This window comes from Penicillium verhagenii, assembly GCF_028828195.1.
Source record: "Penicillium verhagenii strain IBT 33310 chromosome Unknown utg000004l_segment0_segment0, whole genome shotgun sequence".
NCBI classification, from domain to species: domain Eukaryota; kingdom Fungi; phylum Ascomycota; class Eurotiomycetes; order Eurotiales; family Aspergillaceae; genus Penicillium; species Penicillium verhagenii.
Window position 1 is genome coordinate 1,488,673 of NW_026643168.1, and position 16,515 is coordinate 1,505,187.

General features: G+C 48.0%; 5 protein-coding genes across 5 annotated transcripts; 2 read left to right on the forward strand and 3 right to left on the reverse strand.

Annotated features, from left to right (window-relative positions):
• Nucleotides 1–664: 664 nt before the first annotated feature.
• On the reverse strand, nt 665–2,691 carry N7466_003463 (uncharacterized protein; the record flags this gene model as incomplete). Its single annotated transcript, XM_057162860.1, has 2 exons — nt 665–2,098; nt 2,635–2,691. The coding sequence occupies 2 exons, from the start codon at nt 2,689–2,691 to the stop codon at nt 665–667; spliced, it is 1,491 nt and encodes a 496-aa protein (XP_057023975.1).
• A 1,399-nt stretch (nt 2,692–4,090) lies between these two features.
• On the reverse strand, nt 4,091–6,861 carry N7466_003464 (exocyst subunit SEC10; the record flags this gene model as incomplete). Its single annotated transcript, XM_057162861.1, has 2 exons — nt 4,091–4,561; nt 4,693–6,861. 2 exons carry the CDS (start codon nt 6,859–6,861, stop codon nt 4,091–4,093), a joined length of 2,640 nt encoding a protein of 879 aa, XP_057023976.1.
• A 691-nt stretch (nt 6,862–7,552) lies between these two features.
• Nucleotides 7,553–8,707, forward strand: N7466_003465 (ditrans,polycis-polyprenyl diphosphate synthase; the record flags this gene model as incomplete). The annotated part of the gene is made up of 2 exons (XM_057162862.1): nt 7,553–8,066; nt 8,145–8,707. The coding sequence occupies 2 exons, from the start codon at nt 7,553–7,555 to the stop codon at nt 8,705–8,707; spliced, it is 1,077 nt and encodes a 358-aa protein (XP_057023977.1).
• A 639-nt stretch (nt 8,708–9,346) lies between these two features.
• Nucleotides 9,347–10,187, reverse strand: N7466_003466 (uncharacterized protein; the record flags this gene model as incomplete). The annotated part of the gene is made up of 2 exons (XM_057162863.1): nt 9,347–10,010; nt 10,096–10,187. 2 exons carry the CDS (start codon nt 10,185–10,187, stop codon nt 9,347–9,349), a joined length of 756 nt encoding a protein of 251 aa, XP_057023978.1.
• A 3,591-nt stretch (nt 10,188–13,778) lies between these two features.
• Nucleotides 13,779–16,413, forward strand: N7466_003467 (putative C6 transcription factor; the record flags this gene model as incomplete). The annotated part of the gene is made up of 2 exons (XM_057162864.1): nt 13,779–13,853; nt 13,879–16,413. The coding sequence occupies 2 exons, from the start codon at nt 13,779–13,781 to the stop codon at nt 16,411–16,413; spliced, it is 2,610 nt and encodes an 869-aa protein (XP_057023979.1).
• Nucleotides 16,414–16,515: the final 102 nt, after the last annotated feature.

The window sequence follows — 16,515 nt, forward strand, 5'->3', positions numbered from 1 at the left end:
GTTGGTCTTTGAGAAGTATCCATATATACTACTTCAGCTTTGATCTGATCCACTTGAGATGGTATCAGCGGAGAGTGACTAAAATGATAAAAATGATATTTTCATACAGACTGGGCAGGCCTGAACTAGGCTCCAGTTACTTACGAACTGTTTCGCGAGGTTCATATCTATGAAGGCCGATTATCTAGCTATAAATAGCTACTACTGTACTTTCAGTTTCTCGGTCAAGACAAAGGTGTTATTGTTAAGTACACAGTACCTCGTACAGTGTTTGGATTTCAAATGTTCAGATATAGAATTGGGATTGAACCCTCAGTGCATATTGGCATTGCAACATTCAGCAGCCAGATGAAAGTTATATACAAGGCACTGCGAACTGAAATAGATAATAGATACACGAATGAGGTTAAGACCATGACCTCCAGATCTTCATGACACGGGATTTAAAAAAAATAATAATCAAAAGGCGAAAGCAAACGCTAAACCCAAATGCAGAAGATGGTATAAGCCGGCCTCAAAAAGACGCCAAGAAAAGTGCAAGTAGAAGAATAAAAGGGGGAATCAACGGGCGTTCAAGCGCTGAATAAACGAATGAGAAGAAGAGAAAGAAGTAATCGTAACGCAAGGATGAGAGAGAAACAAGGAGATGAAGAAACCACCAGGTCTAAGCTCTGCGGCGCAATTTGCGCCACATCTTCTTGACCATGCCTTGATTGTCATCCAAATCTTCCCAAATATGTTGATTGCGATCGGCAGGCGGTAAAGCGGCCAATTGTAAAGGATCCTCTTGGGGAGACTGAGAAGGCGTGGGCGACTCAGTCCGGAGATCAGGGCGCGTCAATGTCATTTTTAGCGTCATCTCCCGGTTCCCCGGAAGCCGCTGGGGGCCTAATTTGGATCCCGGCAAAAACGACTGGCGTCGTTGCAGCAGGGACGGCGTATCCACCGATGGTCGCGGGGTCTCCCGTGGATGTGATACTATGGAGGGTGTGTGTGCTTCCATGAGTGATCCAGAAGGGCTGCCAATCATCGTGCCGTCATCCTCCTCGAAGAAAGTACCGACACATTCGGGACTGATTGGGATTGAGTTGGGGGAGGGCGGTTCTGGAGACATATTCTCCTTGCCATGATCCAAGGAAGGAAATCCAAATTCAATGGCTTCATCAAATTTCTGCGGTGATGCGAGATAAACTCGTAATTTCAAGCGCGCGTCGGGATCTTGATAGTATTGCGCGGAGGGGTCAATGCTGGAGGTGGAGGATTTGGGTGCATGTGGGCTGGGTTGATGACGAGAACCCGGGCGGGAGGATGAGTTGCGGCTGTTGATAACCAGAGGCGCGAATGGAGGTAGAGATTGACTTGCGGGTATGCTGCGTGGTGGGAGCGAGGTGGATTGTCGTGCTTTCAAGGCCGTGTGGGTTGAAAAGGATAAAGAACGGCGGAAGGATGGGCGACGCCAGGCTTTCCCTTGATGAGTAGCTGCATCGGCAATATGAGCATGGTACTCGTCTAATGACAAATCCAGATCCCCGTCCCCATCCAGCCATCGAAAGCTGTCGTAAATGGTCTCGTCCATCTTGGCGAGGGTTTGATTAATATTCTCGGTCTCGTCCTGGACCGATTCTGAATCGGATTCCCAAAAGACGGAAGCTGGGTGTTGATCGTCGAGGTGACTGGCGTCTGAATCCAACGAATCGGTTGATAATTGACGAAGAGCTTGATCGCGACGATAAAAGGCCTGGTCAGCGGCGTCGAGAATGAGGCTGTCGCGATAGGCAAAGCGGAGACGACGACGTTCTTCAGGGGAGAAAAGCTTTTGTTGAATCTTAGCGGGGAGAGAATGAAAGCATTGCGAGTCGGCCTGAGCAACCAGGTATGCCAATTGCAAGGAACCAGGTTTGCGCAATTTTTTAGGAGATGCAGAACGTTTCTCCAGACCTCGTCTCCTTGTCACGGTGGCCGATCGTAGCCCACGCGAGTGGAGGGGAGATGATCCGGTGTAATTCGTCCGATAGGACCGGGCATGATGATGGTCATGCGTGGAGCCAGGGGCATCCTGACCTAACCTCATCCGCAAGCGCTCGACATTCGAGAAGAACTGTTTCTGGTCAGTTCATGAACAAGTGGAGTGAACGAGTGGATCCTCCGAGTCTCCCGTGCGCCCAATGTGGACAAGGAACGGTCAGCGCCATGGGTGATAGTGCGGGCATTCGCGGGTTCCACTGATGATTTCAGGGGCAAAAAAAAAAGGATCCAAAAAAAGAGACACCAAATAAAGATAAACAAAATGCAGATCCTGTGAATCAAGGAAGCTTCCAGTTGATTCACACAAAGAATAATCAGAAAAGGGAAGGGGAAAAAAGGGAAGAGAAATGCGTTAGGGAAGGGATATGCAATTGGAACGAGTTCGTATCCAGTGATGGGGGCCGAGACTATCGATCACACTATCGAGGTCGATCCACACGGCAAGGGCCAACATTTTGAAGGTACAAAAGTCAAGGGTAAAATAACGGTCAAGGGCAAGAAAGGGGCTTTTTTTTTTCCATGAGGTCACAAAGAAAACAGTTGTCTCTTTGTTATCAACATCCGGGGCTGTGTGTTCTTGGCTTGTGTGCTTGGCTTATGTTCCCTTACCTTTCGTCTCACTGCGGGGGGTAACGAGTCAAACCCCTCCTCACTCGATAATTGCATGATTCGAGTGTAGAAATGTTCTGATGCAGAAGAAAGAAAAAAAAGGGATAAATAATCAATATATATATGAATATAAATATATATCGAGAGGTTCAAATGTAGATTGGATGTACCTTAAGGTGTATATAAGGGTTGTCAGAACATTTGATTAGGGCAACTTGAACCTAAGCAGTATTCAAGCTAGGGTAGAGCTGTGTATATACCCCGAGGCAGTCCAAGAAAGAAAATAATTTCCAAAATCGCAGAGAAGCGTTGGGCATAGATAAAATATAAAATATAAAGACCTATACTCTCAGTCTCTCACATTCCTAAACCCCGCCAAGTCATGATTGGCAGTGCACAGACCCGATGTGACAGGGACTCCAGGACCTGTCACCTTCTGTGGAGCTCTGTGATCAATCATGAACCCTTCGATCAGATTCCGATAAAAGAATGCAAGATCTGAAAAACCGGTTCCTGCAAAGGCTCGAAGCGAGAAAGAAGAAAGAAAAAAAAAAAGACACACATACATACTCTGTCAGTACTGGGCGTACTCGACCTCTTTCCCCCCTGGGATGCAGAACAAAGACAAGTCCAAGTCCAGTCATGATCGCTATGATCTCCAGCTCCCCATGACAGCCTTGTGTGACGGCAATTTGGTTTCAAGCAGGCGCCAAGAAAGAACCAATCATGGACAAGTGGAGCAGGACGTATGTCGTATCTTGTACACGTAGGATGCAAATGCAGACCAGAATGGATCATGGTTATGACTGGTCCAGGGGAAACTGACATGATCCTCCACACTTGTTTTCTTTTTTTTTTTTTTTTTTCTTTTCCCAATCTCGATCTCAGGGCGCGAACTTGAATCCATCTGAAACACGATCAAAGTCCGTTGACTTGGCGATCCCGAGATTACACATTCTATTCCACATTGGAATGACAATTAGACAATCAAATGAGGAGAAACGCCCATTCTAAACTATTGGATTGTTTGTACCACCCGTATACTTCTTCTTTTTTCTCTATTATTTGTTTATACGAAAAGAAATGAAATGAGAGCTGTCAGCGAGAAAAGGCGCCAAGTGGAGAATAGAACAAAGAACGAGAATTAAAAAAAAAGCCAAAATCCGATCGTTTTCTCTAGTGCAATGCAAGTAATATTTCCCAGATAGAATGGCCGTTTTATCTCTCCACATTCAAAAACAAATTGAAAAAAATAAAAATAAAAAATAAAGAGACGAGAAAAGAGAAAGAGTCATTAAAAAAGGACAATTACTGAACTGTATTCCTTCTCTTTCCAGGGTATAATGACGTGTCTTAGGGTAAACGAGAACTGGAAAAGAAGAGAGAAAGAAAAAATCTCAAATCTCAAATCTCAAATCTCAAATCTCAAATCTCAAATCTCATTTCCATTTCAACCTCATAGAGAATTGAGGACTTGCTGCAAGGCAAAAGTATTGGAATCCTCACGACGAGACACATAAGCTCGTACTTCCATCACGCTAAGTTTGACCTCGGGACCCGAGCCTCGACTTGGTCCAGGTCCAGTACCAGTGGCGGCGCCGCCGCGGATACGCTCTCGAAGCGCCTCCACACCAATGACAAACAAGTTTCCAACTTCCAAGAGCACGTCCAGCGCGCCACCGGGGGCCTTGGTTTCCTCGTCCAAATCCCACGATTTCAACAGGTCCGCATATTGTGTCATGTCCTTGGTCACCATCAATCCACCAGGTCCGCTCACGGCGAACCGCTTAAAATGCTCCAGCAAGAGCCCGCGTGTCCCCAGCGCAATCTCCGTCAACACCTGTCGCACGTTGGCCCCGCTGGAGGGCAACGAGGTACGAGCAATGTTATGCAGCCGCGTCAGAAACGTACAGATCGATGCACACGTCTAATAGAACGAGTCAGTTTTTAAATGTCTTAATACCAATAACCTTTTTTTTTTTTTTTTCATCCCTCTTCTTTTCTTCTTCTTTCGTCTTCTTTTTTGGATTCATCATATCATCAGGAGCAAACACGTACCGATGTCTGCAGCATCTCGAGCCATGTGGCATTGTCTCCTTCCCGAGGTCGGAAATCATTCTTTCGTTGCCCGGAAAGCAAACGGCTGACCCACGCCAGAGTCCCGTCAATGGTCTTTTGTTCGATCGTATTAATCTTATCCTCAAATCGGACAGTCGCCTGACTCGTCCGTTTCTCCATATCCCGACGAGTAGTGATACTTCCTGCCGCCAAGGGCAAGAGGACCGCATTCACACACATCACCATTAACGTGGTGATGCTAATCGTCGTGCGTACGGATGTTAGGTATCCAAAGTCCGGCTCATTCTTGCCGGATTCTTGGGCCGTGGCTGCCTCCAGGGCAGCGTCAAGGCTAACATCCACATATCCCTCACCCATGGTCAGTAGCAATAGGTTCAATAGAGCCGACACATCCTTGTGTGTGTCGGCATTAACGCTTAGCTCTAGACCTCGACCCACCGCTTCCGCCAGCCACTTTAGCATGCGCTTTGCATCACTCAGATTCGGCAAACCATCCTCTTCAGTGAGTTTGATCTCCGTCAGCCGCACCGTGTCCGGAATATCACCGAGCCTGGCAACCTGAAGTAGCGTTCTCCGTTGAAAGGGGGAGACATCGGGTGAGTCCAGCCGAGCGATAAACGCATCACGATTTGTGGATAGCAATTCGGTACCTGGGCGAGACAGAGAAGCCATGAAGGTAGTGGCAGCCTTCTTCCGGCGAGCCTGATAGCTGGTGAATTTGAAAAGTAGCGCACTAAACAGATCTTCCAAGGTGCGTTTCTCACGCTCAATGTAGGAGGATCCCACAAAGTAAGGTACAAACAGTTCTTCCAACTGTTGATCCAGTAGAAGCGCGGTTTGGGAAGAAATTGGGTCAGGGTGCTCGGTCAATCCATGGACCTTCAAGTCATCGATCAAAGCACTGATGTAGCCCCGAGAGCTCTGCAAGCATCGTAGAAACGCCAGAGAAGAGACCCCACTGGCCTTCTCGAGAACCATCTCCAATCGTTGTTGAATAGATTGCTGGAACACACGTTGAAGAAACTTCCCAAGCACTTGTTCGTAATACGGGAACGCGCGTTTAATAATCGCAGACTCTTCCTGTACCACCACTTTGACTTCATCGAGCAATGACTGCAGACTGGGCTCTACCCCGGGCAGCTCAGCATCAGGATCGGCCATCCTCTCCCATGATTCTGCGTCCCCACCGACCTCCTCAGTCACCAACTGACTCCGATCAATGAAGAACTGATGCTGATTGACAAATAGCGCAATCACACTGGAGCCGGCATTGAAGTCCTGTAACACGGTTGCGCAGTCCTTCATACCATCAAAGTTGGCCTTGCGATAGAAGTCATCAAATTGTTTCAGCAGATCCTTCTCTAGGGTTTCCGAAAACTTCTCAATAATTTCCCTCGTATTCCGACGCGGCGTACTGTTCCCACTGTGTAGGTCCTCGGCTGAGGAAGAATGGCTGCCGTGGCGTCCATTGGCCGATGAGCTCTGGTTCTGCTGCCAGCTTTGAGGGTCAAGCCGTTGACTGATCCGCAACAGTTGTCGCGCAATATGTGCAGACCGTACCTTTGCCTCCGCTGTACCTGATCGTCGTAGGTTCTCCAGAAGTGAGATCTCTCCACGATTACAGACCCCCTCCCAGCATTCGAGCAGGAAGTGAGCATCAAGAGCTCGCCGTCTTTGTCGATCCAGCTCCTCTAATCTCCGTCCAGTTTCCACCGCCATATTTCCGGTGCCTCCCGTGCTCTCGAGTCCGGGCCCGTTCAACGAGGTGTCGAGTTGCTGGAATGAATCAATGGCCTGTCGGAGCTTCCGACCGAGGGAGGTGAGATTCTGCGAGTGCTGGGCCTCTGCCCGACGGACCGCTGCGGAGAGCTCATTTTCGCGAATCTCCAAATCCCCCGAGAGTTCGCCCAGGCGTCGTTGGGCACCTTCAAATGTGCGGATGAGGGGTTTCGGATCGAATGGTTGGTTTGTTGTGACGGTTCCTGCGGTCGAGCGACGTGTGGAGATGGCAGTATCGGATAGAGCTTCGATAAACTCCTTGACGATAAAGTCACGACCGGAAAAGTCCTCGAGCGAGAAGCTAGGGCCCTTGGGGAACACGGTGCGGGCGGGGTTGGAGGAGACTATGGATGCATTGTCGGCCATCATCGCGATTGCAGGGGCGTCATGGACCACCTCTGGTCCAGACACAAATATTCTTAATCGACCAGCTCCAATTCTCCAAGTTGGTGGGGGTGATATGGAAGGAGCGGTGGATTGGACAATCCGGGGAAAGCTGAGAGATGCGCGCAGCAATAAAGTCGGAGTTGCCGCGCGGGTTTCAACTGCCACAGCTAAAGATTGGTCTTATTGCCACGAGGTAACAGTAGATAGTAGCAATATAGATTAGAACCACGAGATAAACATACTAGTAGTATAGTATTGTAGATCAATGTATCTTTACTTTATATTGCTGAATCTATACAAAGATTACCATCAATACATTAAAAGATAATTTGAATATGACATTCGATACTGAAGTGTATTTAAATGCTGATCTAGGCTTCCGGGTAAATCATTGAACTACAAATACTTCAATGAACACCATGGCCTTAACAACACCTAATTACATTTGACCAAACAATTCCTAGGCAACAGTCTAATTTAATATTAAAATCTGAGTAACTTGACCAAACCGAATCCATAAAATTCGTGACCTTTTCCAAGATTCATTCAATCAATAGGATCATCGCGGACTGAGCAACAGTATACGTTGCATGTGCATAGCCGTTCACCTAATCCCGATTGCAACTTTTCCCGCTTTCACTCTTCCCTAACCACCCCCACCCATCGATCGACAATGGTCACTCAAGAAGACCGCAATATCTTGCGCGCGGAGATTCGCTCTCGCGGTAACAAGCTCTCAGTTGCCGATCGCGAGAATCTGATTAAGCCCTACCTGCCCGATCCCGCAGACCTGCCACGGACGCGGTCCAGAGCATCTACGACCTCTTCATCCCACCAACGGCGCCAGAAAGCTCGCAAGAAGCCAATCCGTACATTCATCAAGTCGCAGATTCATCATTTCACCTATGCACTCACTCACATCATCTTTGGCATCATCGTGCGCTTGCTCCAGGCCTACCATGCCGTTGTTGATCGCGTCTTCGCTGTCGTCTACCACCACCACCGGACGCCCGAGCTGATCCGGAAGGATGTTCGGGATTTAAAGCGATTGCCCGAGCACTTGAGTATGATCTTGACATTGCGGACCGAGGACGATGCGTTGGCAGTCTTGATGGATGAGGTGGCCGAGTTGACAGCTTGGAGTGCCTGTGCGGGGATTTCGCAGCTCAGTATATATGAGAAGACAGGTATGCAGCCTTCCCCGATATGAGTTTCCCCCTTGAGAAAGGAAGAAAAAAAAAGACTGATTGAACCCAATAATCCAGGTGCCTTGAAATCATGCATTCCAGCTCTGCATCAAATCATCACCACCAAGCTCGCATCCTACTTCGGCTCCCCATCGCAGCAGCCTTCCCTGCGGCTCTTTGCTCCCCACCACCCCGTTTTCGGTGCCACAGCTGACTCCAAGTCTGAGGTTCCTCCCATGACACTGCTTCTCCTCTCTGCCACCGATGGCCGGGAGACCATGGTGGATCTGACCAAGACCCTGGCCGAGATGTCACAGAATGGAAAGCTGTCACCAGAGGATATCACCCCAGAACTGGTGGACGCAGAGCTCAGTGAAATCACCTCCCAGCCACTTCAGCCTGAGGGACGATCGGACCGCGTCCCAGCCAATATCATTAATCCTGAGCCAGATCTTTTGCTGGTCTTCTCATCTTATTTGAAATTGGATGGCTACCCGCCATGGCAGATCCGCCTTACTGAGATGTACTGCACCGGAGATCGCAGTCATGGTGTAGCCGGGTACGGTGAAGCTGTGGAGTATCAGGGCTTCATGCGTGGTCTGTGGCACTACGCTGGAGCTCAGATGCGGTTTGGACGGTAGAATACGCCACGAGGAAGTAGAGGTCCTCGAGAAAGAGGAGTATTAAATTGCATGGCCACCTTGGTTTTTTCTTTGTTATACCCGATCAGCATCCCACATCTGAGTTCTACATATCCACATATTGTATCTCATTACCTTACATTTGTGGTCACTTTTAATTGCCAGAGTACCATTGAAAATTCATTAATTGATGTAACCTATATTGGTATCACTATGCCATGCCTGAACAGAAATGAAGAGAAATCGAAAGAAATATAAGGAAACAAGAGAAGATAAAAGAAGATCAGAGAAGATAACAGATAATAAATGCAGATTATGCCCATGCAAATCAACAAGTCCGGCAGAAGAAAGAAGAAGAAAGAAGAAAGAAGAAAGAAGAAAGAAAAACAAATACAGGCTTTATGCATGCATATTTCCGGCGCCGTGAAAGATGAAGAGGAAGTGACAAAGTAATAAAAAAATATAGGAGGAAGATAAAAATAAATAAAAAGAGCCATAAAATGTTGAAATCGGCCCAGGGAGATGATAGTAGGGTGTATGTCGTAGGGGTCATTGTCATATCGGGTTCGTGGTATTGCGGTTTGTAAGAGCATGTGCTCGGTGATTCATGTATGGGCGTAGCAGATGAGAAGTAAGGTGTTATCCCATCATTTGGTCGAGGTTCATAGGATCCAATGTCCACCCAGCACCCACGGAGCTAGTAGGCCAGGCTGCGGAATGGTCGCGGACACAATCCAGGCACTGGACAATTTCGGTGCCAATGTCGGTAACTCCCTCCACCGCACAGCTGGAGCAGATCTTTCGTCGAGAACCCTGGACTTTTGAGTCGTGTGTTTCATCAGAGCCGTAGATGTTTGATCCGTCGGGAGCACCTGGATGCCTGTTGGTGCCACGACAGGCGGGAGAGTCACATTGGCGGAGGCAGATGAAGCATGCACGTTCCCCGCAGAGATCACAATCTGCGTATGCGTCAAGGACCTGTCGTGTGGTAGGACGACGGTAGCAGATGTGGCAGGGACGAAGCGCAGAGGGCGAAGTAGATGGATAGGAGGTAGGGACAGTCCTGGGGGACACGGGTGGGGAGTAGGCGCTCTGATTCGAGGCGTAGATATTGGGTGAGAGGAAGGAGGATTGTTGGTGGGATGGAAGAGAGAGGTAAGGTGTTTGAACGTGTCGGCGCTTGCGAGGTAAACAGCGCGGTCGAAATGAGAGGTCGCCAGTCTCGGCTGGCTGTCGAGATAGGGGCAGCATGTAATTTTTATCGTGATCAGTGCAATCTACACGGAATGGCATGAATGCTGAACTGCAATTGAAACAAATCAGTGAACCGTCAAATGAGGATGGGAACGTTCAGCTTCAATTCAGTCAGGGATCAGGTAAATACTTACGGCCGAGCCAAGTTTGCGGAATCATCATGGTCTCGTTTGCGTTTCTTCCACCCCGCGGCCACGAGGTCCGCGGGATCTGAGAATCCGGGCATGAATGGTGGATTATGAGGGTCTCAGCAATTCAGGGGCCTTGTGGTATGAACAAAACGTAGTTGCTGACGACGGAGCGAAGTTGATAAAAGGAAATAAAGCTCGGGGAGGAATGTTACACCGCCCATGGCAATTTGCCTCGGCGTTAGTGTTATCGGTTTGGTCCGTGCTTACGATTAGCTTCAGTCTTGATTAACTCCGAACAAAGACTAGTACTTTCTAAGGTTGGATTTGGCCAGAAAACTGGGCAAAGTCAAAGTTATAGAATTGCTCGAGGGCTCAATCGATCAATATTTAATCTTTTATGTGCATACATACATGTAAGGTTGGGGAGTGGTTTTTCTGAAGAAATCAAAAACATATTATTGGGTCTGACTGGATGGACCCGACTGACTGCAGAATATATCAATCAATAGCCCTTTTATTCAAGTTGGTGGCGAGCTCTTAGCTAAGGAGAACATTTTTTTTGGAGGCCAGTCTGACGACCCGAGTATGTAGATATGGAAACATTAGAAGCTGATTCCCGACATAAATGACCATGGGTATTGACTACCAGGTAATATGGTCAACCATTGGAGCTCTACCTATTACTAGATATAGACAATCAATGTAGCCATGTCTTCAGGTGGTACTTGATCAACTTTGGAAGATTCGAAGAGCCACATGAGGGATTCATCTCGGTCGTATTCACTCAAAATCAGCACTTGAGTGGAATATAGCATAAAATGACTGAAAATGTCACGAATACATCGAAGATTCTCAAGTGCTTTAGGTGGGGACTCAGAGCTAAGGTTCCGTGGGTATATATACCTTTTTAGTCTTATGAGCTAGGATTTCATATACCGGTTTATGAGACAGACCCGCACACCGAGTTGCCCGGATGGTCTAGTGGTAAGCGTCTCTCAAATTCTCGCACTAGCCCACAATCAACTAACAATTCCCAGGTATGATTCCTGCTTTGGGTTAACATCCTAACTGCAGGAGGCCCCGCGTTCGAATCGCGGTTCGGGCCCTCCTTTCCCTTTTTTTCTTTTTCTATTTCTCAAATCCACTTGAAAACCAGCCCCTGGGGTTGATGTGGAATTTGGGCCCATTTCTTTTTTTTTTTAACAAATTTAAATTTTGCTTCCCTTTTATTGTCCTACTCAAATTTTTTTATTTTGTCGGCTTTTCCCTTTTGTTGACAAAGACACAGTCCATCATAATGTTGATTTTCGGCTAGTTTGTCATACAGTGCCCGGATGGTCTAGTGGTAAGCGTCTCTCAGACTCGCAAACTAGCCAACAATCAACTAACAATTCCTAGGTATGATTCCTGCTTTGGGTTAACATCCTAACTGCAGGAGGCCCCGCGTTCGAATCGCGGTTCGGGCCCTCCTTCTTTTTTTTTTCTTTCAGTTTTTTCGTTCTACGAACTACTAATAACGCCCCCTTTCTTGCCCTACTACACTAGTATATGTCATTGTTTTAGCCAATTTTTTCATATATTCGATTCACTTACATTCCTATCTTCCACTTTCATTGTTCGAATATGGCAGGATACTATTTACTATGACTGATATTTGGCACTTGAGCCCACATACACCTCGTCTGTTAAGAAAGTCTTAAGTGCTACCTCTGGAGGTATCGACTTACAATGGTAGTCAACAGGTTAACATTAGAATAACTAGTTAATCTGTCTTTGGATTATTCATAGATGTTGTTTGGTCATTTGTCATGTGACCTGCGTACTCTTACTTATCTTACTGTAGATACACCAGTTGACATGGCCAAACACGTGGCAAATTATTTCGTACGTTTTCCTTGATAGCGCTTTATTATTCCAATTTTCAATCCAGAAGCCCGACTAGCGCAATGGTAGCGCGTAAGACTTCTAATCTTAAGGTTGCGGGTTCGACCCCCGCGTTGGGTTTTTTTTTTTTATTCTGCCACATTTCGTCGCCTGTATGGGTCAACAGTACCATGATCGGTCAAGAAGGCTTTACTGCCTCTAGAAGATTCAATTCTATCTATTTCCATTCTTCCTCCTTAGAATCTTTGGGTTGTCTATTTCCTCCTTGTCACGAGTTTGCCATTATGAACACAGAATTAGATTTTTGCAACCTTAAAAAGGAACCGGCCTCAAACCTTCGATATTAGTGGTTGTGCCTTTACCTGCCCGGTGTTAGTTGATACTACTTTTCCTTTAGCTTACATTGTCGTATAAAAGTCTTCAAGTCTTCGTTCTGCTTTATACCTATTAAGTAGTTCGTATATTTTTCTACGTCATTTGTGTTTCCAGGAAAAAGGGGAACAGGGTAATTTCAAGACAAACCCGACTGCCGCAGCTCTCTGAAGCATTAAAACTTGTGGTTTGTTTTCGTGACGGCAAAAGTCTTATCCCTGTCTTGACAGGTAAAATTAAACTCGGTGCAAATCCAACTCGGCTCCATCCGAAAACAAGCTTGCACGTACGGGAGTAAGGAGAAGGGAGAAAGGAGAAGGCTTGGTATGGTAGTGCTTAACCAAAAGTGGTGTTTGTGCAGTATGTTGAATGTGAATGATGTTTTCAACTTTGACAAAAGACCCTGCGAGCTATGTAGTTTATGCAAAGTTACTGAAGCCCTTGAGGTTATCACCAAGAGCCTCGGATCTCCATCCCGACGGAGTTGGATAGAGTAGTCGGGGAGCCGGCGGGTCACCCGTGAGATCGGGATGCCGGGTGTAAGCCTCCCCGTCAATTGGGGCAGTGTCTGCCCTGCAGATAGTTGAATTTCTGTTTTTAGATAATCTGGAATTAGATTGATCAATGATCGTCAGATCTTGCGAGTCCAACCGAGAACGAGAGTGGATTTTCGTGGGGCAATAATCCTCAGTAGTTGAATGTTGGATACAATCTTAAGTTATATAAACTGCCGATGGTCGGAGATTGAGGAACAAGAGAAAACGACTAAAGTTGGCTGTGAAACATTTGAAGAGATGAATTGAGTGAAACAAATCAATAAAAAACTAAGACCTGAAGTTAAAGGGCCTAGATATTAGTTGTTGCTTTGCTTTTGACCTACAATGATGGCAGAGATATGTGTCTCAAGTACAAGTTTGTATGCACGCTGTGATCAGTTTCCCACATTTCCCACGCGTGGGGACGTGGGGAAGTTCAGAACAAGCCTCGAAAACACCCGATACTTTGTAAAAGATCCTCTTGTTAATGTTCCTGTTTTTCTTTTTTTGTCACTCGCTTCGACATTACGGGGCTCTTTTCTTAAATTTTTTTTTTTTAGAATTGAGCTTAGAGAATTTGGGAGTGGTTGACTCAGCTTTCCCCCCCCTGTTTTGTGGTTGGATGTGACATTACTCCAGCTTTGCCCAGCTTTGGCCCTCTTGCGTAATCCACCTTTCTTTCCGATCGCATTCGGCCAATTCTTCAATTATATGCCCTTTTTTTCCACGCGCCCTGGAATTCCTTTTCCTTGAATTTAGATCTTCCTCTTTAGGGATTCTCTATCCCCATTCCATCCAGCTTCTATATTTCGACTTCCTGAGAGTTGTCGCGCTTTCTTCTCACTTGAGAAACACATGGCATGCATCTTGAGCTAAACTAATAAAACCCTCTTCATGGATGAGGGCTCCGATAAAGCCCCTCGGCGGAAGAGGGTCTCCAGAGCATGCGACCGTTGTCGCAGTAAAAAAGTGAGTCCGCGAATCATCCCAACAGTTCGTCTCCCGGACTAACCGCCCGCACTCGGAATCTCAGGACAAATGTGATGGAGTTCGTCCCACTTGCTCCGCCTGCCAGGCTTCGGACCACACATGCTCCTACGATCCCCATGCGAAGAAACGAGGTCTACCGGAAGGTTATGTACGGGGTCTAGAGAAACTATGGGCGCTCTCTATCTGCAACATCGACGGGTTTGAAGAAACCATGTTAGCCATGCTGGGAACCACGATGGAATCGGCCGGTCGTCGCGGCAAGATGATGTCCGTCTGGACGGACGACAATAATTCAGAGAGCCTTCATGAGACCTGGAAGACTAGTCGCCTGTTTAGCGCACTCGAGAAAATGCTATCAAACTCCGAGCCAGCCCCCCTCACCACCGGCAAACGACCGCGAAGCCCCAACGATGATTTTGCAGACGTCTCGGATAGTCATTGGGGGTTTCGAGTTGGTCGAGAAATGACCCCTCTGGGATCTGACGCGCCTCGAGTGGTCGGACCCCCCGGCCTCTCCCCAATTACGAAACGAGCTCGCCTGGCGCAGGCCCCGGACAATCGTAGCTCCCAATTGAGCAATAGCCCCCATACCCTCCAACTACCACCGCAGACCTCACAACTCCTCGATATTTACTTCGCGACAACGCACTCTTGGTTCCCCGTTGTCGCCAAACACAACATCCTTCGCGCCTCCTACCTCTACGCCAATGCACCATTCTCAGTGGCGACAACATCTCCGGGGTCCGGAGACCATGCAACACTATGGGCTATTTTAAGTTATACCATTACTCAGTCTCGACCCGATCCGCGAGCCCGTCCGGAGGGAGCTTTGTCTCTTGCGAAAGAGTACTATGCAGTAGCCCGAAATCTCATCCCTTCGGAAAACGAACGTTACGAACTCGGTCACATTCAGGCATTACTCTTACTAACGTTGGTGAACATGGGATTAGAGGACTGGACAGCCTCGTGGCTGTTAAGTGGCCAAGCAGTGCGGATGGCCGTTGCCATGGGTTTGGGAGCCATGACGGATACCCGTCGCTCGGATGAATTGAGACAAGGCAAAGCGGTCTTCTTGGGGTGCTTTGTGGTCGACTCATTACTATCGTTCCGTCTCTCCCGATCTCCGGCAATGTCGTCGAATGATTTGACTACCGTGGGCCTTTTGGAAGAGGATGGATTGGAAGAGTGGAATTCGTGGGTGGACGTTCTCCCTCCCACTGGTGCGGCACATGGCAAGAACCCTCCTCGAAGAGGTCCGCTACTAGCATTAAGCTGCTTCAATCGATTGGTTGAACTGGCCAGTGTACTCAACAAGACTTCTCGCAACTTAGCCATGGGTTACAAACCTGCCTCCTTCGCACAGCAGCTGGTCGTGGACCTCAAGCAATGGGATGATGGGCTACCTCTTGGATGTCGCTTGATCGGGCCTGAGAGTATCTATCCGGACCGACATTCTGCTTTGTTGCCGCATCAGAGTTATCTCGGACTCACTTATGTGGCGACCCTTCTTTGGCTTTACTTGCACCTGATTCCCGGAGAGCAGGGGTTGCACCGAAGCCAGCGACCAGCAACCGAGGGAGCAAAGAAGCTATTGTATAGAGGGCTGTCGATGATTTCACAACACCTGGAAAATTTCCCCATGTGCGGACTCCCGCCTATTTTCGAGTTCGGCATGCGCACCATATCCGAACAGGCCTTTTCACTACGACAAACAGTGGATTCTTCGGATAGCTTCCCATTTTCCCAATGGGCGGAGGAGTTTCAGCAAAAAACAACCGCGTTGATACCGACATGGCCCGTGTATGGCTCCTTGGTATCTTCAATGGAACGCTGGCAACAGCCGCATGACTTTCCTAGAGCCCAGCCAGGATTTTCTGGCGCCATCGTTCCCCCCTCGATGCCCGGAACAGCAACACTCGGTCCCATGCAGCCGGTCGGTGCACACGGCATGCTTCCGCACGATCAAGGGAGCTATGCTTCATCTATCCTTGGAATTAGCATTCCCGTCGACGGTCAGTCGTTGACACCCAAAGACACCGTCATGGAGAACACGGATTTATCCATGATGGAAGTACCGTTGCAGCAAGCGCAGCAGCCAATGGACACACGCTCGATTCTTTCGGAGAAAGTGACCCCGCGCAGTGGACCAGATATGATGTACGCCTCCACTGGCACTACTCACCCGCAGCCACAAACCCCAGATTCCGCTACCTCTAACCCAATGATGGGTAAGCCTCCCACGAGTGATCGAACCGGACCGAGCGAGATGGGATATCCCGTTGGGAACGGGGACCTCGACGCGATTTTCAAAGACCTGGCATACCTGGACACAACTGAATGGTCCAACAACCGCGAGGCTGGCCTCAAAGATTTTGGATTCTTGGACGATAGCACTTTCCAGGCCTTCTGCCATGACCCTGATCGACTGGTAGGATCACAACCTCTTGTCCACCCCCCATCCATTGCAGACATCTGGCCACCTCCGGGGTTCTTCCCAGAGATGTTCCAGGAAGTTCCGGAGAAGACCATGAACGGCTGATCGAGACTTGCTGGTTCTCGCCCTTGCTTGCATATATAACATATTGCTTGAATACTTTGAAATTGGTGTTTCATACACGACACACAATCTTCCCTCAACCCT